At 43.9% G+C, this 22,696-nt stretch overlaps 1 protein-coding gene across 6 annotated transcripts in view; it reads right to left on the bottom strand.

The window, feature by feature from the left end:
* Window positions 1-3,301: 3,301 nt before the first annotated feature.
* The window catches only part of LOC133131171 (nuclear factor 1 B-type-like), a 93,078-nt gene continuing 73,683 nt past the window's right edge, over window positions 3,302-22,696 (bottom strand). For 5 of the 6 annotated variants that reach the window (XM_061246372.1, XM_061246374.1, XM_061246375.1 and 2 more), the window contains 2 exons: window positions 13,410-13,498; window positions 3,302-5,119 (listed from right to left, as the gene is read on the bottom strand). In XM_061246372.1, coding sequence (XP_061102356.1) covers window positions 4,990-5,119; window positions 13,410-13,498 — 219 coding nt within the window. In that variant the 3' untranslated portion in view covers window positions 3,302-4,989. The remainder of the gene's footprint in view (window positions 5,120-13,409; window positions 13,499-22,696) is intronic. The other variant, XM_061246377.1, reaches the window with a different exon arrangement.

The raw sequence follows: 22,696 nt of genomic DNA, 5'->3' as shown, positions 1-22,696 counted from the left end.
AAATAAGCCATTGGCATGAGCCCTAGCAGAGGGCTAGGATAACTCTTCTAACAGAGGGTCAAGGAGCACTCGACTGATCATTCTCCTGTTCTCAATAAACGTCCCGGATGTCTACCACACCGAGCCAAGGAAAAGGGAATTCAACATTTTTTAAAAGTGCAAAAATTAAGGTAGTTGCTTAAAAAAAAAAAAAAAAAAGGAATTTGATGGAGTTTACTGTGTGGAGGCAAAGCCTGTTCCTGCTTGGCTGAAATAATACACCTTCGTGCGTTGAGTGCCATGTTGAAATAAGGTAGCTAAGCTACTGTGACACTTCAACAGCCCGAGAATAGGCGGAGCTATTGTGCGTTCTCAGTTGCTCTCACTGTAACCAATCACATCATTTTGCTATGAAGAACGAATGCATTTTGTTGGCTTGAGAGTTGGTGACCTCCACCCATTACAGGGATCATGATGCTTCGCTCTCCAATCGTTTGCAAAAAAAACTCAACAGCCATTCTTGTTTGATGTAGCTCATCTTTTTTTTAACTGATGATTGCAACCGGCACGTATTGTAAACTGTATGCTCAGGATCAGATTGGCAAGAATCAGCCACTGCCTTCTGGGATATGTAGTTCTGGATACCGTACTATGGGATTTAATTTTGTGAAAGAATAGCTGCTTATTAACAATTTGCAAATCGGGATTGCTAAATATGTCTGGCTGTTTCTGTTGATAACTGTCGATAGCTTATAATAATCAACAGAGCTAAAAGCACTAAGCAAAAATCTTCATAAAATGACAACATTGATCCTGTTGTCCCTAATAATATTATGCAACGTGACCCTCATCTTAAATACCAATATATATAATTTAAAAAATGTAAAAAAAAAAAGAAAGAAAAATCACAAAAACTTTCTAAGGTCTTACTAACTAAAAGGGACAGTGTTACCATTCTTTCACCATTTACGAAACAACAAACAACCCCCCTAAAAACAAACCCTTCATAAAGTTTACCTTTTCCCCTTTCACAGTTCTGGAAAGGACATCCTTACTCCTATTTCAAGCACAGGAATAAAGAAATTGAGCGTGTTTCATTCTGAATTCAGGTACGGAGGGAAACTGGTGAGCTTAAATCAGTGAATTTCGTATGCCGTTCGTATGTCGTTGCTTGTTTGTTTGTTAGTTTGAAAGAGATATTACTCATATTCCTTTGCTCATTGAAAAACATTACCTTTACAATACTGGGAAGTACAGAAACTATACAGTGCTGTCTACTTTGCAGGGATGTCAACAGAAAGCCCGCCTGGGACTTCTGTAACCTGCAGCTTCAACATCATAAATGAACGATTCTCTTTTCTGAAAAGGATTTGCCACAGTAATACTGCCTGAATGTTTCTAAAACATGGCTGGCATTCTTGTCACACTGCGAGGAGAATGGAGAAACGCACTACACCGGCCGCTAATGGCCAAGAGGCCACAAAGCACTTGGCTTTTTGATTTTTGACAGGACAGTGCACATCAAGCAGGGGTGGGTTATTTTTGTATTCTTTCTCTGTGGAGTTTGCTTTTAAATGACTTATTTAAAAATAAAATAAAAACAACCTTCTTAGTAAAGGAAGAGTGGAGGCATGACTTGAGTTTCACGCTGTTTTACCGTGGTTTACAGAGGGGAGGGGGGGCTAACCAACGCACAACTGACATAGACCATCTGGTTGCGGTATAGTGCAACTGGCATTGAAAATAATAATCATAATAATAATAATAATAATTTAAAATTCCATTTCATGCTGGGTTTTTCATTATGTTAAAAGGCTTTACAGATGGTTTCGCAGCTAAACCCCTAGCACTGTGGGGGAAACACCTGGGTAGGTTAATTTGATTGAACATTCATGACTCACAAGGTTAATGCACTTTCTACAGTAGGTAGTGACCAGTCTAAGAGGACCTCAGTGACTGCTGGTTTTTGGTTTGTTCCAGCATTACATTGTGTCTTATATCACTGCCTGGCCGATTGAAAGGAAAACACAAACACCTGCAGACACTGCGGCCTTCCAGGACTGGAGTTAAACCTGCAGACATTGCAGCCCTCCAGGACTGGAGTTAAACCTGCAGACACTGCAGCCTTCCAGGACTGAATTTCAAGCTATGCATGGTGTGGAATATGCTCTAAGCCGTTATTGTATTGCACAGGTCAGCCACTCTATCCCCTGCATAACTAAATGCAAGTCAAAAGCTCAAATCAAACTTGTTAAAATGCCTCTGAAACACGACCACACAAAATGGACGCTCTCCTCTGGAGTTCACAGACAGACAGGCTGTCATGTGTGCATATGTTGTGATAAGCAGAGGGACACAGCAGGTACAGAAGGTACTGACGGATTGATGAAGTCATTTTCATTGCTGGTGTTGTCAGGATTCGTTAGCATCTGATTGTAGCACGATCACAAAGAAGTCACTTGGGTCATTAAGGCCTCGGCTTAAAAAAAGTAATTTGCATATAGCCGCTTATAACTCGACGCCGCGACAAACGCACAGGAACAGTGCGGAGATGACGTTTGTGGGAAACCACCACCCTAGCCACGCCCGCAGTAACACCAGCGGGGGAAAGGACCGGAAGATCTACTCCAGGGCAGCCCATTTCCACACTCTCAGCCTGTATTGCATTGTAAGCATTTTTTAGGACATGATTATTATCCCGTTCCTCCCTTTTTAAGTTTAACGTCGGTTTTGTTTTTTTAAATTCTGCTTTTCATGATTGTCACACTGAAGTCAGGACCTCCTCTGCTGTGTGAGATGAGCGTCTCGGGGAACTCCCCGGGCAGGCAGATAAAGTAAAGGAGCCAGTTTGTCACAGTCTACCGATCGGTGACGTTGCAGCCATGTCAGACCAAGAACCAAGAGAGCGCATTCTTCACAGACGTGCTGCAAAGATAAAAGTTTAAAATAATAATAATAATAATAATAATAATAATAATAATAATAATAATAATAATAATAATATTATAATAATAATTCCCCCTCCCGTGGAATTGAAACAGAATGAATGGACGCACATCTCCATTACTCAGTACACTATAAAAGACCTTGTCACACACTGCATAGAATACAGCTCCCACTTTGGTCAATAAAAAAATAGGAACAAAAAACCATCAATAACAACAAAACACATGTATACAATAGTGTCTATCTCCATACTAGCTTATAATAATCAACAGAGCTAAAAGCACTAAGTACATAGGCAAAACCTGGTATTGCATAATTCTTAGAAATCTGGCCCTCCCCCGCCCCCACCCTCAACCCCAAAAATAGTAACTGGAAGATGACAAAAAACAAAAAAACGAAACAAAAAAATACAGATTAGAAAAACCACCAAAACCACTGAGAATACTGAAAAATAATGCTGGTTGATTATAAACTTTAAAAGAGCAACTGTACACAGCCATGATATGCTTATTATAAACGTGAGATAAAATAGCAAATGTTAAAAATCAACATCACAATTTCACCAGAGTACAAAATACTTTTTTTATCACAAAGATGTTAATTCTTAAAATGGTTATAAATGCAGCCAAAAAAAAAAAAACAACAACCAAAAAAACAAACAAAAAAGTGTAGTGATGTTTTCTATATTTAAAGGCAAGGCACGTAATGTGGGTTATATGTCTTCGTGCAAATGAAGATTGTTGGACAGAGTCGGTCGTGAGCGGACTGGAGGGGCCAAGGCATTGGGTCTGCCATGCGGACTGTGGTCTACGTCTCTACCATCGTCAGATGGTACGGAGTCACCGGGGGAACACACAACGTTCTGTCAACGTCGCTCAAACGCCGCAGGGACGGTGTCTGAAGAACGCGTCAGGAACATCGCACACTCCCCAGGTGCCTGCGTTCATAAAGCACCATGCAAATGCCCCACACTCTGCCTCAGTGTGGAGCTGAGTACAGATTTTACAGAACTTCAACAGCCTGCTTTACTGGATTTCAAGAAAATAAAAACACCTTATTGTAAACAGTAGCTTTATAAGCTAATGGCCGAATGAGTGCTCTTTTTTTGTGATTCGGGAATCACAAAGGCCATTTATACACGTTTAGTGTCTCACCTGTATTTATTTCTTATAATAAATAAAATCTGCCCTGAAAAAGGGCAGGTTTCGCTAAGAGTTTAAGTGCTGCGTTATGTTTCTGTTCTGCCAGGTTACGCCCTCCCTGTGAAACATTTACATTTTTACCCCCTTTCCATTTAAGATGCGACTTAAAACGGTAAAATGTTTCCTTTTGTTTTCTTAAAACATTTAGTCTCCCTCTCTTTAGAGTCTGAGGGCTAATGGACTTTGATAGGTTCCCTTCAGTAATAACATTTTAATTGCACTTGCCTCCAGATCTTTTTTATTTTATGTATTTTATTCTTTTTTAAAACTTTTTTAATTCCTTGTTTTTAAAGGACAGAAAGGGGTATGTTTTCCAACCTATAAATTCTAGGTTTTTGATTGAATCATTTTTGAATACTTCGTGTTTTTAAGAGTCATAACTCTGTAATTGTACATGCTCAACTTTAACCACAAACTGAATATCAGCACTGCATAATTGGGATTAGTGTTTTGAGATAAAAACAAACAAACAAAAAAAAAACAACTGAAGTGTGGAAAACTGAAGAAAAGGAATCTGATTTCACGCGTTGTTCCTATGGAAATGCGGTGAAAGACTCTTTTAACTCTTTTAACTGCTTCCACTCGGAGACGAAGGCAGGCGGTCTGCTCGTTCAAACCACGTTAACCTGCTCGAAGACTGTGCCGGGTCTCCCAAAAACAACCGGGGAACGATACGAACAGAAACTAGCATTTCATGCAAACATTAAGGCATCTAAAGTACTGGTACATCACAGTATTGAAGAGGGAGATCTTCAGCGAGCGCCGCGAGGCGGGCGTGGGCGGGCCCGTCTGCAGAGCTCTCGGCCAGTGCCCCGGTACGCAGGGACACTGGGGATTGTATAAGTGCTGCATGCTGGTTGTCTCAGTTGCTGGTCTCCGCCTGGAGGTACGGCTCACCAATGATGTTTATGCTGTAGTTCTGCACATTTGGAGGCAGCATCGGAGTCCCGTTCGACACTCGGAATGGAACTAAGCTCGCCCAGGTACCAGGACTGCGAGAAGAAAAACCAGAGAGAGCGAGAGAGAGAGCGAGAGAGAGAGAGAGAGAGAGAGAGAGAGAGAGGTGGAGAGAGGAAGAGAGAGGGAGAGAGAAACATTATTTTCACACGCTTTCCTCATTTTGTACACTGGGACTTGAACCGCCAAACTTCCGGGATCCCGGTCATGCACCTTGGCCGCTAGGCTACATGTGGTGAAAAGCCTTGTGCACAGCTGCCGCCAAAAGCTATTCACAAAGTCTGAAGAAAAGCATATTTGGCCTTTGTCTTTCATCCAGACACTGTCCACCACAGGGAAAATCTGAGTGAAGTATAAAATATATATTTAATAATATGTTCTTGATACTCCTGATATGTCCAAATTAGTTCATGTTTGCTTAGGAGTATTAGAAGAGGCAGGTGCTGTTTGATTGGGCTCGACGGCGCCCTTTCGGAAGGGGTTTTCAGCCCTCGCGCTGAGGCCGGGTGCAGATCGCTGGTTCATGGTTACTCAGCACTTAACTGATAAATTAAAGCCGGAGATTACACAGTTCACTCGCCTCATTTCATTTCTGGGGCCTGAACTGGTGACAGCAGATCCTGCAGCTCTCCAGGACCAGGGTCAGAGACCCCAACTTGAGAGCTAGTGATGAGAGATCGGTCTTTCACAAACCCCAAAGTTTGGTGAAGCTATTCTGTGCTTTTAATGACTCACTGAATCCAACAAATCATAGCACTCAACCGCAGGTCCTGCAGTGACCAGAGGGGTCGCTATTGAGTAACGAGGTGCTTAAGTTAGCCCTGCCCTACAGGGTGGACAGCTTGATTGGACTTTGAATTTTTCCCCCTAAGTAGTCTGTATAAAGTAAAGAAAAATGTGTCTAGGTCTTTAAAAAACCCCAAAATACTGTAGTTATTAACAATGTTTAACAGGATATGGAGGCGTTTTACTGGCTTCAAAATCCAAAAGCAGCAGTCAAAAACTTCAGTTTCCCTTCCGTTGATGAGTATTTACTTTGCACTAAAAACAAACACTTCTTTCCATTTCCAAAACGGTTAAGCCGCCTCAAAGTAACCTGTGACCTATTCTGTTTTAAACATACATTTCCCGTACATATTTTCAATGTTATTCCTTACATAATGCATGTCTTGTGGGAAAAGGCCAGGAGTGCTTTGTTTAAAAGTATATATATATACACATATATATATATTTGTGAAGAGAGGGAGAAATAGAACCAGGCAACCGATCCAAGTTTCATATTAATGGAATTCCGTTTCACTTATCAGTCTGGGCGCAGCAATAACGAGTGATATGTTTGCACATTCCCAAGCCGGCCAATGCTCCCAAAAGATTCCCGGGCAGACTGATTCTATTAAAAATAAGCTACTGCCAATTTTTTGTCTTCTTTCTATTTGTGTGAAAGCAAACCATCTCCAGATAAAGTGTTTCCAGGGAGGGATGTAAATAACTGAGTTAAACCCCTCTCTTTCCAGATGGATGAAGCCTCAATCCACAATCACCACGCAAAGTGAAACCAGGACAACGGACAACGGCCCTAACGACACCATGGAAAACTTCAACATAAATCCCAGCACAAATAAACAACTGTGTTTGTATTAATAATTACATGCACTTGAAATACTTGGAAATAAAATGAGTATTTATTGTGTTTTTTAATGTATCATAGATGGTTTTAATGTATGCGCAGCTTATGTGTGTTTTTAAAACTGTCCAATAAACAGACAGTACAGAGCAGACACATAACTGACAGGTGAGCACCCAATAGAAATACCCGGACAGGTGCATGGTTCCCTCAGCCCCCTACCCTCTGCAGACGTGGTGAATTTGAATAAGGAACCGGACTGACACCAGCATGTTTTTAAAGCTGCATTCTGTTACCCTGGGGCAAAGCCTCTGCTTTGTTTGTTTGTTTTTAAGCGTTCCCACATCGCTCTACTGGGGGGGCGGGGGGGCTTTTCTCACGGGCCGGGGGCGCTGAATATCTCCAGTCGCGCTAAACTCCCACCTGTCCCTCCCCCCTCTCACCCCCGCCCCCCCCACCCCCAGGGGAAGATTCGGGGACGCACAATGGGGCCCCAGTGTAGGCCGCCACACCGTGCCCTTTGTGGGGGACACCAGAGGAGCTCGCTCCAGACATCGCGCTTCCAGCCTCTTTCGCTTCTAATCCGCGGGGGGAGAGACCTCTTCATCCGGGACCGGGCGCGAGACAAAAGCCCCACTGTCAGTCCAGGAGGCGCGCGGGACGCCCCGAAAACGTGGGAGCAGACAGACACCGTCGCCGTGTCGTCCTGCAGCTTAACCCCAACAGCACGCGGTGAATAATCAGGGCGACGCGAACCCGCCCGTCTTAAATACCTGTGCGGCACAATGAGCGCTCTGAGGATTAGAGCGCTAACGTGCTAACGTGCTGCTCAATGAGCCTCATTCTCTCTGAAGATTAGAGCGCTAACGTGCTAATGTGCTGCTCTGTCCACATAGTCTTGGGGTATGCTGGCCTACCTTTGCTTTAAGGGGGGGGGGGGGGGGTGGTCGTTTGAAGGAGAGAGGCAGAAAAGGGAAAGAAACAAGGACAGAGCAGAAGTTTTTGAACCCTGGAATTTTCTTTGTGTTTTGTTATTTATTTTTTTGCAGGTGCAAAACCTCAGTAAAGGGGGATTACATGGACATGGGGGGTGGGGGTGGGGAGCTGCCTTCCGGAAGGGAACTTTGGGGTGAGGTGTGGGATAGGGGGGGAAGACGTGGAACAGTGATTTTATTCTCTGAGGGGGCAGCTCGAGCTGACTCTGGGGGCGGGTGCTAAGAGCAGGGCTGAATGCTGCTAATTACTGGGTCTGAGTTTTATACTAATCACCTCCCCCAGACTGAGAAGCACTGACAGATACTCCGGAGGGCCCCAGTGGAACCAGGAGAGCTGGCCTCTCTTCAACACAAACACTCAACACACTGTTTTTACTACTTTTTTTGGGAGGGGGTTACGGCTAGGACTAAGTAGGGTTAAGGAAAATCAAGATTATTTCTACATTGTACTACACTCCCTTCCCACCCTCACAGACACACACACACACACACAAACACATATGTATGCACACAAACAAACAGACACACTCACAAATTCTCACACTCATGCACTCACATACACGCAGACACACAACCACGCACAGCCACACACATGCACATACACATACACATACACCCACACTCAAACACATATGTTCACACAGGCAGGTTGAGTCAGACAGATGAGAATATCTGGGACGGACAGTGATTTCAAACTGCTCCATTCACAGGGCTCCCCACCCCGCGTGTGGGGAGGGGACTGCAGTGATATTGGGGTCTCCTTGTCAACCCCCCCCCCCCCCCCCATAAAGTCACCCCCCCTTAAACTCCAGCCCAATCTGCCATTACCTCATGTCTCGTTTCCCTGGGATACCAGACGGCCCAGGATGCGACCGCCACTCCAGTGAACACAAACTTTCCCCCCTTCTGCTTCACCTCTCTTACGGACTCAAACTCAAACCCCCAATCCCTCGCCCGCACCCCCCCTCCCCAGAGCAGGCCGCCTGCTTCATTTAGGGATTAGGTTCCAAATGAGATTTTCTAATGGCGTCTTACTGGATTACTGCCCCATTTCCTGCAGAACAGCAGTGTACTGAGTCTGGAGCTGATTCAATTTGGGGGGTCCAGGGAAGACCCCGCAAGACACTCGATGAGATGAGAGAGAGGGGAAGGTTTCATTTCATTCACAAAAGTACTGTAACCACACACACACACTCTCTGAACCGCAGAGTCCTTGTGAATACGTTACACTGGAGTGATCTCGCTCAAATAACCATCTGCTCTAATGTGAGCACCTACATCTACGACGCCTGAAAACGGGACCAAACAATAAATCTTCAGCCGTTTCTACACCTGAAAATAGAACCAAATAACAAATCTTCAGCCTTTTCCTCACCTAACGACAGAACCAAACAACAAACAACGGAATCAAACAACAAATCTACAACTGTTTCCTCACCTAACAACAGAATAAAAGAACAAATCTTCAGCCGTTTCACTTAACTGCAGGGAGTGGAGCAGACATGACCGGTTATCACAGGAAAGCCAGCCAGTATAAATATGAGATAAAACACTCATCTGCTTATCAGATTTCCTCCCTAAACAGTAACAGAGAATACTGCAACATACTGTAAATATGTTTGACTTTTTGCAAAAAGAAAAATATGATCATCCATATGATCTTCCACAGCAAGATTTTAGTGTTTAAAATATTGCAACACCTCAAGGCAGCAATCATTTATAATTTGCCAACCAATTGCGCAGTGTTACAGTGTTATGGGAACATATTTCAGTTGGTTATCAGTGTTTCAGTAAGGTGGGAGTACATCACGCTCCAGAGCTGGAAGCCCTGCCAAGTGCTTGACAGCACGGGCGTGATTCGAACCTGAATCTGAGAATATTCATAAACAGAAATGGACGTTAAAACCATTAAACCTTATTGCCCATTTTATTTGGTTTTTTGTAGGAAAGCACAATATGGATTCTGCGATCAAAATAAATAACTGATATTAGCTTGCAATACCTCTCTTGTATTATATCACAGCACAAATGCAAACTGCAAAGTCTTCTCGTTTATGGAAAAACAGAAGAGAACGGTCCAGATAACTGTGCTTAGGCTACTTTGTGAGCATGAAGTCTTCACTTCACTTACAGCTTCAACCCATCATACCAGCCATAATCTTCCATCACACTGATAGTGATGAGTTTGATTTCAGCCATTATCATCCCTTTTATCATATCCTTAGTTTTTGGATATCAAAGTAAACTATAGAAGGCCAGAACATTATCAACAATAAAATAGAGTGCCACACAAATATAAATTACATATGCAGCAGCAGAATTTATAAGAGGAAATTCCCCCAGACTTGGGCTGACATTGGTATTTATTGACAGGTAATCGCAATACCAGATTTCCAGATTTTTCCATTCCGAATGAGTGTTATTGTTTGGACAGAGAGAGAGAGCAAGAGAGAGCATGAGTGTGTGTGTGCATTCATGAGGTGTCACAACGATGACCTTGACTTCTGAATAGCAACCTAATGATTATTCAATCAATCAAATTATGAAATGAGGAATAGAAGATTCACTTATCTAGTTAAGAAAATAATAAAAGTAAACAAGTTAGCAATTAAGTAAACAAACAAGCACCTACAGTATGTACATAAGTATGGACGTATAGTAAGTAAGTAAAACAAATACATAAGTATGTACGTATAGTAAGTAAGTAAAATAAATACATCAGTATGTACGTATAGTAAGTATGTATGCAAGTAAAGTAAGTAAAGCAGGTAAATAAATTAGGACCTTTCCCATAATCCCACAGGCTCCCCAGAGGACTAAAAGCAGCTCTCCTCATGCTGTTGTTCTGGTGTGTGCTCAACACCAGTGGCACACGACAAATTGGATCTTACCGGGGTACATGCCAGCCAAGTATATTTCTGTTTTTTAATTAACTGCTGAAACGGGCAGCGGCTGGCAGCCTGTGGGCTGACTGCCTCTCCACAGGGCCTTCGTCTCGCCGCAGCCCAGGAAAGGCCCGGAAACTCACATCCCTGCTATCTGAGCCTGGCTAAGCAGCCTTTCTCACTGACCTTTACAAATATGCTCCCTCTGTTTCTTCAAAGCCCTTAACAGATGTTGGTCCATAGATCTTGGCTGGAAGCTGAGCGAGTGTGTGTGTGTGTGTATGTTTAATGTTAACAGCATTCCTTCTTATTTTCCCGAATAGCAATGCAAATTGATTTTCCACACTGTAAAAGCAGAGATGCACTTTTGCTTAAACATAAATAACCAACCAAATCCCAAAGGGCTGGTGGCCACGGCGACCATCTCCAATGGTAACCAAGCTCAGCTGACTGGCAGGCCGTGAAGAAGCTCAAACAGGTGAGCCGATTGGCTGAGCATGAAGAAGCCCAGACAGATGTTTTATATGTGATGTTTGCTCAAGACATCCCAGGCTGTGCTCTTAGTTTACACTGGGCTGAACTTAAACATAACAACTCTGAACACAGAGAGAGGAGAGGGAGAGAGGGGGAGGAGAGAGAAAGGGAAGTGTGTGTGTGAGAGAGAAAGGGAGAGGGAGAGAGAGAGATTGTTAATTGTTTTCGGTGGCATTGTTAATTGTTTTATTGTTAATTGCAATATTGTTTGTATACAGCCATGCCAATAAAGCAGTATTGAATTCAAATGAATTGAAAGAGAGGAGAGGACAGAGAGACAGAAGGAGAGAGAGAGAGAAGAGAGGGAGAGGTAGCAGCCCAGCTGTGTCTGAAGCAGTGCCCACACACCTGCACTCTGACTGGCCACGCCCACCCAGGGGAATCTGACTATTATTATTTATTTTTTGGACTGACATCCAGATGTTTGCTCTCACTAATTTTTTGTTTTGTCTGTTCATACGCAAGACTCCCAGGCCTTTTGAACACCTGTGGGACAGGTATACTCTTCCGCAACAGTCACAAACAGCACGCATTATTATTATTGTGTTATTATTAAACGCGTCATTATTATTAAACATGTTATTACACACGTTATTAATACACGCGTTATTATTACACGCGTTATTGTCATGTGACATGCTGATGGAGCGATTCCGTTCCGTCCACACAGTAGGATCCACTCTTGAGAAACTCCGGAAGAGTGTTGTGAGAACACACTTGGGCAGCCAAGCCATTACCAAAAGGGTTCTACAAGTGAACACCAAAGCTTTTAAAAACATCATAAAAACAGGGTCTACAAGATGACCCCAAAAAAATTAGAAATGGTTGGAATCAGATCTGATTGAAGTTTTCAGGCCGGGGGATTGAGCTGGCCACTCCATTACCTCAATCCTTTTTGTCTGGAACCAAGGTGTTGCACGCTTACTCATGTGTTTGCGGTCGTTGACTTCAGGGGCATTTCCTCTTCGGCACATCGCAACATAATTATTTCAAGTATTGTAATGTATTCAAACTCATCCATGATCCCTGGTATGTGACCCCAACACCGTAGAATGAAAAACATCCCCATACCATGATTTTTGCGCCACCATGCTTCACTGTCTTCATAGTGTACTGTGGATTGAATTCCATACCCGGGGGTCGTCTGACGTACTGTCGATGACCACTAGACCCGAAAAGAACAATTTTACTCTCATCAGTCCACAGAATCTTACCCCATTTCTCTTTGGGCCAATCGATGTGTTCCATGACAAATTAACTAATTCTGCACATGCCCTTTTTTCAATAATGGTGCTTTACGGGGGCTTCTTGCAGACAGATTAGCTTCGATCAAACGTTTTCTGACTGTAACAGCACAGTTACAATTACAGGTAATTGTAGATCATCTTTTGATCTTTCAGGAGCTGACTATTCTTCGATCAGTTTTAACAGTAGCTGCTTGTTTTCTTCCGCTTGTTTTTGTTGCTATTTTAAAGCATTTTAGCATCCTATAATTTGCTGCACTTATATGTTTTCCCCTCTCCAATCAACTTTTTCATCAAATGACTTTGTTCCTCTTTTTTTTTTACTTAGCAATTCATAAGGAAATATATTTTACAACAATGTGTGAAACCTTCTTCCTTAATAAAGGACAATTAATGAGACCTGCTTTTTCACAAAATTAATGAATTCTCTAATTAAACTCCACACTGCTATTATTTTGAACATGTAATTGACTCAATGAATGAGCAGCATGCATGTCATGACAGTTGGTTCTGTTGTTTTTTTATTACACTACTACATCTACAAGTAAAGTATTTGCCATGCAGAAATATCACTACTACTAATAACAGTTCATCAGGTTACTGATGTTGTACTGCTATTTTCTTGAACACAATTGTATATAAAACACTCACAATGACTCAACACCTCCCACAATCCCCTTCTACCACCCCCAACTTCACACACGAGAAAAACGTTTCACTCCAGGACCCTAAATCCCTTCTAGTGCTGCTTGTATATTTATGTTCTTTGTGTCCTGTAAACACTGAATACTCAGTATGCATGATAATATTATTATTTTCAATATTATTATTTTTGTCATCAATATGAATTTAACTTATTATTATAGTTGTTTTTTACTTTGCCCGGACAGAAAACAAAAATCATATTTCGTTTTCTTTCCTCTCCAGTAGAATTGATTCCCGCGACTCGTATGCACAATCAAGACAAGGCCCGGCCAAAAGAGACGCTGCAAAGCCACACTGAGATATGAATAAGTATTTCTTCATAGTAATGAAAACGTTACCTTTGCCAAGATATTCCCACAGTATCCTCAGTGTCCCTGGAGTAACCCTGCCTGGAGCTCTGAGTCATGGTCCAGTCACATATCCTCAGCTGTCAATCAAAACCTAGCAGTCAGATACGGGCTGGGCGGAGCTACAGCTCATATCTACACACAAACATGCATGCAGCAAGCAAAAAAGCCCAAAAACAAAACTCACTAATCTGACAACATTCAACTCACATTCATTATATTACTGTACACAGGCTACAGCGGTTACAAAACACAATCACACAAAGCAAGTGACAATATATGTGCATTATGTCACGTGAGGCATGCAAGCATATTAGTAGTGAAATCATTAAGCAACCTGGGAATAAAATGAATGTTAGTGAAACCAAAAAGGCTCATGGTTAAAACAGCTGTAGTGCCAGACCAGCTGTAGTGCACGGGCAGTTAAACTGCATGCATTTGTCCTATCAGCACATGCACATTCAAAGCAGACACCTGGGCTACAACTGCATTAGTGACTGCAGGAACACAGGCCAGAGCTCAGAGTGAGAGAGTGGGTGTGAGAGAGAGTGGGAGAGAGAGCGAGAGAGAGAGAGAGAGAGTGAGGGAGAGGAGGAGGGGGAGAGGGAGAGAGAGGGAGAGTGAGAGAGAGGGAGAGAGATTGAAGGAGGGAGAGAGAGAGGGAGGGAGAAAGAGAGGGAGAGAGAGAGTGAGGGAGAGAGAAAGAAGAAGCTCAGAGCACTTAATGCAATTAATAGATAGACAGGTATATTAATTTAGTAAAATCTATCACAATCTGGTCCATTCGGGTATAACACTCTTTGACAATATTATACAGCTCATGCACCCTGTATAGAATCAAGATTTTTGGGTCCACGCAGTGAGCACAACTACACAAGTAAGGACATGCATCTTACAGAAACCCTACATGCACAATTCTGCAACATATGAACAAAGTTTAAAGAAAAACTCCAAATAATACATGTAGGGAAGGATTAGGCCAGTTCCCATTGTTAATACCTATCCAAAAAGAGCGCTAAAATTCTGGATTCACCTAAAATCTAGTTCTCGCCCTCGAGCTAAACCCATTAAAAAAAGTCCCCAAGCCAACTGGTCTCGAATCTTACTCACCAAATAACACATACATCAAAATGAGTAATACCAAATTATGAAGCAAACCGAAGAAATCATTATATTTGAAACATTGAGACTATACCACCAAAAGGAACACATGAGGATTGCTATTGGGCCCTAAAATCTGGCCCAAGTACAGTATCTCTTCACTGTCAAAGATTAAAAGCAGAGTCAGTGTGTTTGTGAACGCGTGTGTATGTGTGTGTGTGTGTGTGTGCGTAATAATGTGTGTGTGCACGCATTATGTATGTGCATATGTGTATGCATGTCTATGTGCGTGAGTGTGTGTATGTGCCCGTGTGCTTGCATGTGTGTGTGTGTGTGTATGTGTGAGTATGTGGGTGTGTGTATTATTGCATGTGTGTGTGAGAGTGTGTGTGTGAGCCTGAGGGTGCGTGTGTGCTTGCGTATGTGTGTGTGTGTGTGAGCATGTGGGTGCGTGTGTGTGTGAGTCTATGGGTGCTTGTGTGTGCTCGCGTATGTGTGTGGGGTGTGTGTGTGTGTGTGTGTGCCTGTGTGTGTGTGAGTCTGTGGGTGCTTGTGTGTGCTTGCGTGTGTGTGTGTGTGTGTGTGTGTGTGTGTGTGCCTGTGTGTGTGTGTGAGTCTGTGGGTGCTTGTGTGTGTGTGTGTGTGTGTGTGCCTGTGCGTGTGTGTGAGTCTGTGGGTGCGTGTGTGTGCGCTTGCGTGTGTGTGTGTGTGTGTGCCTGTGTGTGTGTGTGAGTCTGTGGGTGCGTGTGTGTGCGCTTGCGTGTGTGTGTTTGCGTGTGTGTGTGTGTGTGTGTGCCTGTGTGTGTGTGTGAGTCTGTGGGTGCGTGTGTGTGTGCTTGCGTGTGTGTGTGTGTGTGTGTGTGTGTGTGTGTGTGTGTGTGCCTGTGCGTGTGTGTGAGTCTGTGGGTGCTTGTGTGTGTGTGTGTGTGTGTGTGTGCCTGTGCGTGTGTGTGAGTCTGTGGGTGCGTGTGTGTGTGCTTGCGTGTGTGTGTTTGCAGACTGGACTGGCAGGGCGCTTCTCAGGCTCTTAGCGGACAGAGTTTGGTGTGCACACGGCTCTCTCTGGCCCGGGCTCAGCGGATAATCTGTGGAGTTTGCGTCTTTCCCACAATCCACCTCTGCGTCTGCGCGTTTCTCTCACATACGTGATACTGACGGGCCTGTCTGCTGGAGCGCCGAGTCATTCGGGGATACGGGCCGGGCTGCCCCCCCCCGATCCTCCCCCCGCCCCCCCGGGGTGAATCCGACTCCTTCTGAGGGGCCCACTTTTCCTAGATTACCCCTGAGCCCCGCCCTGTTTTCAGCAGAAGAAGCAGAGCAACTCTCTCCCGGGATCTCTTAGTTCAGACCTCGGCCAAACAAATGGGAAAATAGACCGTTTGATCGGAGCTATTCACACAATCTCAACGTGAGGTAAGGACACTGCCACACGCCCAAGTACAGTGCACATACACACACACTGACACACACAGTGTCTTATCAACATGCTTTCACACACTCTCCCCATTTGTGTTACCCCCCCCCCCCCCCCCCACCACATCACACACACACACACACACACACACACACACACACTCTCTCTCTCACGTACAGGGGCAGAAAAACACATTCCAAGAAATGTAAACATAGAACAGTGTATGACTCACATACTGTAGTATAAATTATTCTGTCAAGAACTATTTATTTTACTTAAGCCTTAAAGGCACACCATCTTGTTCGGGGAGTTCTTGACATTTAAAAAAAAGAATAATAAAAAAATTAAACCCACACACACTAATCCTGAATTTGATCTCCTCTCCCCATCGTGCACCTCTTACCCCATAAGAGCCCATGGGCCAAATACTGCCTCCAACAAGCACCTGAAATACCTGAATGAACACACTTAACCCTTAATGGAGTAAGAACACACATGTGATTAGAATACTCTCAGCTGAACATTCTAATGCAGTTGTAACCATCACTACAGGTGATTGAAAGCAGAGGAGTTCTATAACACTGACAGTATCTATGTGACTGTGGGTGAGTGTCTGTGTGTGCATGCATGTGAAACTGAGTGTGTGTGTGGGTGTGTGACTGTGAGTGTGTGTGTGTGGGTGTGTGACTGTGCGTGTGTGTGTGTGCGAGTGTGTGACTGTGAGTGTGTGTGTGTGTGTGTGTGTTTGAGTGTCTGTGTGTGTATGCATGTGAAACTGAGTGCGTGTGTGGGTGTGTGACTGAGTTTGTGTGTGTGTGTGTGTGACTGTGAGTTTGTGTGTGTGTGTGTTTGAGTGTCTGTGTGTGCATGCATGTGAATGTGAGTATGTGTGTGGGTGTGTGTGACTGAGTTTGTGTGAGTGTGTGTGTGAGATTGAGTTTGTGTATGTGGGTGAGTGTTTGAGTGTCTGCAGGCATGGGCCGAGATGTAATCAGGAATATGTATGTATTGAATATTAATTTAATTCCCCACAGGTTTTCAAAGCCCCGTCTCTTCTGAATCACTGCATTTCCTTAGCCATGAATCTGCAGAGAAATCATCGATTTCCTCCCCGTACTTTAATGATTGCTTACTCCTTCCTGTACCAAACCTCAAAGGTCGGAAAGTCGTCAATCAGGGACCAGCAATTTCACAAAGTAAAAAGCTAAACAAATTAGTTCAGGACATAAAAAATAAATCATAATGGCACACTGAATGATAAAATAACTACTTCAGTTCACCTTTGGGTCACTGCAGGCAGAATTTATCCAGGTGCGTATTCTGACCAGTTATAGTTTCTGATCCCACATCCAATCAAATATGACCCCACCACACTCCCCATCCAATCAAATACCCCACCCCACCCCTCCCGGGAAGTACGCTTAAAAGACAAAATGCGCTCAATTTAGTCAATGCATCAGACCCATACAAACATGTGTCTTAAAGATTCCATAAAATGTATGAAATTGGAATACTTGTGTATTTGCACACCAAATCTTTTTTCCATCCACTCCCTGGAAAACTATTTGAATTTAGATTGTATGTCATTGTGTACCAGTGGCTGCGCATTAACACCAAATGTCTGTCAATTCTCATTCCCCTCTCAATCAATATATCAATCAATCAATACACACAGTGGCATGCCCCATCCTCATTTAACTTAAGTCAAATCCAGTCCCGCCTTTCAAAGACCCCCTGAAAAGATCTGTCTCACTCCCATACACAACATAAACACGGAAGCTAATGCTGCTCTAACTGGTTTCAGCCTCCCCAGGAAAACACCCATCACTACTCCATGAATCCTCAGGCGGTGCCTCATTGTTAGAGGAATGCAGTCTGCACACACATTAACTCAATTTCCTTTAAAGTCTTAACATCTTCTCATGTGCCGCGAAACAGCCTGAACGGGCGATAGCCTCAGCTGACCTGCACACAGAGAAGTTAAACATGACTTTTTCTTATCTCGTATTCCCAAGTATATCTGCACTGCGATGAATGCTATCAGGAGTATTATCAGGAGGCAGGAATACTCTGTTTAAACCCCTCCACACACATACAAACACAAGGTACCAGGCTAAACGAGTGATTATGGGAGGAACGAAACAGTGTCAGATGGAGAGGTGGATCTGTTTGGGTCTGGGGGGGGGGGGGGTATTTTTTAGGGTGGGGGGTGGGATTTGGAGGGAGTGTTCTGAGGGTCAAGGTCGACAGGGTGCGTGGTTGCCGTGGAAACTGAAGCTCAAATTTACTCCTGGCCTGTGGAATGCCAGCAGTGAGGCCAAACGTTTTTTGAGAGAGAGAGAAAGAGAGAGAGAGAGAGAGAGAGAGAGAGAGAGAGAGAGAGAGCAAGAGATGGACAGAGGGAGGGATAACGATGGTGAGTGAGAACAAATGAAAGCATGTGCCAGAGTGAGCGAGAGTGAGAGTGTGTGAGAGATAGTGAGTGTGAGATAGAGTGAGTGTGTGCGTGAGACAGAGAATGAGTGTGCGAGAGAGTGTGAGAGAACGAATGATTTGCGAGTTAGAGAGCCAGTGAGTGTGTGAAAGATAGACAGTGAGTATAAGAAAGATAGTGAGTGTGTGCATAAGAAACAGAGAACGTGTGTGTGCGAGAGAGGTAGAGTGAGTGTGAGAGAACGAATGATTGTGCGAGTTAGAGAGCCAGTGAGTGTGTGAAAGATAGACAGAGTATAAGAGAGATAGAGTGAGTGTGAGAGAACAAATGAGTGTGAGTTTGAGAGCGCCAGTGAGTGTGTGAGACAGTGAGTGTGTGTGAGAGAGATAGAGTGAGTGTGAGTTAGAGAGAGCCAGTGAGTGTCTGTGAAAGAGAAATGAATGAGGGTGAACTGTGTGTCTATGCGTGTGTGTGTGTGTGTGTGTGTGAGAGAAAGAGAGAAAGCGGGAGAGACAGAGTGTATGTGTGCGCGTGTCTTGGCAAGATATTTTCACAACAAAGAAAGAGCCACAATTAAAACATTGAGCTCTCAGGGCCTTGGAGATTGGAGACTACAGTGAGTGGAAAAGGGTGGGAGGAGAAATCAGTCAGGAGAGACAACCCCAGTGGACCTCTCTTGTCTCTTTGGATGGATGGAGTGAAACGGGGGATATCTTTTGGCTGGGGTAGGGGTGGGGGGCATTAGAACTAAACCACTGAGAATCCTCAAATCTGACCTGCCCCCCTCTTCAAACCTGGCCCCAGAGATCAATTTGCAAAACTGAGTGGTCCCTGCATAGGTTGCCATGTTCACCAAAATCCCTCCCTACAGTGCTGAATTCCCCCTTCCTGCAGCCCTTATTTACGATGCTTAAAGTGCATTAAAAGGTCCTGTCTGGGAACGAACAGCAGCACATACACAGCCTTACTGTGTATTCTCCATTTTAACAGACCAGGCTGGTGTGTGTGCATGTATGTCTGTGTGTGTGTGTGTGTGTGTGTGTGAACAACTGGTTTGTGTGTATGTATGCGTGTGTGTATGTGTGAGTGCTCTGCTGGTCCTCTCATTACAGCGCTTTAAATAAAGCAGAGTCCTGGAGACACTCTGACTCCAGGAGTCAGCGCTAACGATGCTACCGCCGCAGCTCCATGCCCCCTGCCGAGAGGGGCCCCAAATCACCAACAACGGCCCTCGTAAACCACGGAAAAGAAATTAAAAACCTGAAGAATAACTAACGCCGCCCCCAAGAGCGGCTTTGAGAAGGTAATAAAAACCCCGGCGAATAAACGCTGCACGGGAAGAGTAAACGCGCTCAACGACTCGAAAACACGCCCGCGTCTCCTTCCTCTCTGGCCCGGGACGTTTCCGTGGCGACCCGGCCTGATCTCGCCATGAGCGGGGCTGCTTAAAGTCTCTCCCTCCCTCTCTCTCTCTCGCTCTCTCGAAAGGAACATGTCCATTAACCCAGCGACTGTATCCGGCCTACTGAACGAAGGCTGTGTTAGCCTTGTGTCCCCGCGCGTCACTACTGTACATTAACCCATAATCCTGGTGTTTGTGTTGGACCGCGGGCTGGAATGCCTTGTATCTGTTCTGTAAGCGCAGTGTCAGCGCTTGGTGATATACGTTCTTGGTGCGCATGTGGTATATGACTTAGGCCACATTTTACGATTCCAGCTTTAGGAAGTACAGTATTGATCTTGGCACATTTAGACATTGTTAGGGATTTAAGGGATGTTATCCACAGTGACATACATTATATTTATAACCTCCCACCACCCCACTACCTTCTGCCAAAAATACCATCTTAGTCACAGGTGTGTATGAAAAGCAGGAACTAAAATAGTTCCGAGTACAGTTTAGTGAACTCCTGCACACATACTCTGACATACCAGCAAAAACAAGTTCTATTTTCCATCATTCTATTTTCATACAGAGACGATGGAAGGCCAATTTTTTTATTCCTTCTGTAAGTTTCATATATTTCTGTATGAAAGAATAACTAACCTATAATACCCCCCCCCCCCCCCCATATAGGTTGAGGTGAGGTAGAGATATATGAGTGGATTGGTCATGAGCTCATGTCTCTGAACATCAGCCCAAGGTCCCCGGGTTCATGCTATCCAAACGAGACCGTCAACGAAACCAAAACAGCGTGACCGGTCTTTAATCCAATTTATCTTTAACAAGCGCTATAATTCCACTAATGCAGCAATACGCTAGGCTTTGTACTCTTGGACTTCAGAAAATTTGAGCAACATGAACAAATGCATTACAGCAAAAAAATAATAATAATAAATAAAATGAAAAAAGATAATAATAATAATAAATGAAAGGGGAAGTAGAAGAGCAGGGGGCTCCTGGTTTAATCGTTTCACATCACTAACGAACTACAAATCTCGCACACATTCCAGCACTGGCTGGCTCTGGAGCAGTGAAGTCAGGCCTGTAATTACGCAGCGCACGGTCGGGGCAGAAGAAACCGCTAATTATTATTATTTAGCTGCCCAGATGAATTCAATTAGCGCCCGGCAGTAAAGGCTGGGACCAGACCAGCCCTCAAGACTACACTCAGACCCTGTATTTCAGCAAGCAAAATAAACATGGAGCACAACCACCCACCCCACTGGCTTTCTGCTAACCAGCCCCAATCCCAGAATGCAAAGCAGCAGTCCTCACAAAATGCACCCCCCCCCCCTGCCAATTAAAAGCCAGATTCAGAGGTTTGGCAACATTTGCAGTTCTACTGATGTGGGCCAACTTTGAGGTCACAGTTATGGCGCTCTCCTTTTAAAATTTAGGAGCAGACGGCCATTAAAATAGTTTAAGAAACCCGACCAACCGACCCTCATGTTAGGAGAGAACTATTTAAATATCTAAAATTTGGTCTGAAAAATAAATACATTTTTCAGACCAAACGTTTTTCAATCTTATTTTTTCTTTAAGATTTAAAAGATAAGTGTATAAAAACCACTCCTCTTCAACACCCCTTACCTTTACTCTAAACCCCGCCCCGCCTTTCCAACACTCCGCCCCTTCTTCCAACACTCCTCCTCTCATCTATAAAACCCTGCCCCTCCTCCCCAATGCCACACCCCTTCTCCCCAAAGACCACACCTCTCATCTCTAAATACGCCCCTCCCCCTCAAATTCCACCCCTCCTTTCTAACTCCGTCCATCCTCTCCAACACAGAAATGAGGCATTCATACAGAACTCATTGGATGAGGTCCACCAAACACAGACAGGAAATCTATGAGGACAGTCCGGCTGTTTTATGTTATTTGTCTGAAAAACTGATCTTCACCCTTGTGAGAAAGTCTCATCACGCTACAGTGCTGGGAGTCTGTTTTTTCTTACGGACATAAATGATCTTGACAGGGACACTGGTGGCAAGTTAAATCTGCAGAGGATGCAAAACTGCAGAGATCAGCCAGTTTGGGGTGGACTAAAGTAACCCAAGGACATTTCCCACACACAGAAGCCGTTTGGAAACCTGGCAAATCACACTCAATAAAGCGTGTTAAGTTCTGCATGTAGGAAATACACTTTATTGTATTTGTTGGAAGAACAACTTGTACAAAACGAAAAAAAGATTGAGTAGTGGTTCATCAGGCTTGCGTGAGAAAGTCCTGAGAATAAATTAAATTATATCCTAGATGGGCTGAATGGCCTGTTCTCCTCATTATGTCTTCTTATGTTCTAGATGGGCTGAATGGGCTGTTCTCCTCATTATGTGTTCTTATGTTCTAGATGAGCTGAATGGCCTGTTCTCCTCATTATGTGTTCTTATGTTCTTATGTTCTAGATGAGCTGAATGGTCTGTTCTCCTCGTTATGTGTTCGTATGATCTAGATGAGCTGAATGGTCTGTTCTCCTCATTATGTCTTCTTATGTTCTAGATGAGCTGAATGGCCTGTTCTCCTCATTATGTGTTCTTATGTTCTAGATGAGCTGAATGGCCTGTTCTCCTCATTATGTCTTCTTATGTTCTAGATGAGCTGAATGGCCTGTTCTCCTCATTATGTGTTCTTATGTTCTAGATGAGCTGAATGGTCTGTTCTCCTCATTGTGTGTTCTTATGTTCTAGACGGGCTGAGTGGTCTGTTCTCATTTTGAATTCGTATATAGACCTAGCCACAATAGGTTTTTGTTTGGACAGTTTCAAAGAATCACTTATCTGTTCTTCAAAAAAGTCCTTCAGAAAATGAACATGACTCTCAAGAAGAATCAATGGTGTTCCAGTCTCGCAATGATGAAAGAGCCTAGCTGGCTGTCTGTTTCTGCTAAC

This window comes from Conger conger, chromosome 6, assembly GCF_963514075.1.
Source record: "Conger conger chromosome 6, fConCon1.1, whole genome shotgun sequence".
NCBI lineage: Eukaryota > Metazoa > Chordata > Actinopteri > Anguilliformes > Congridae > Conger > Conger conger.
Note: the sequence above shows the minus strand (reverse complement) of the source record. Positions and strands in the feature narration are given on the sequence as shown.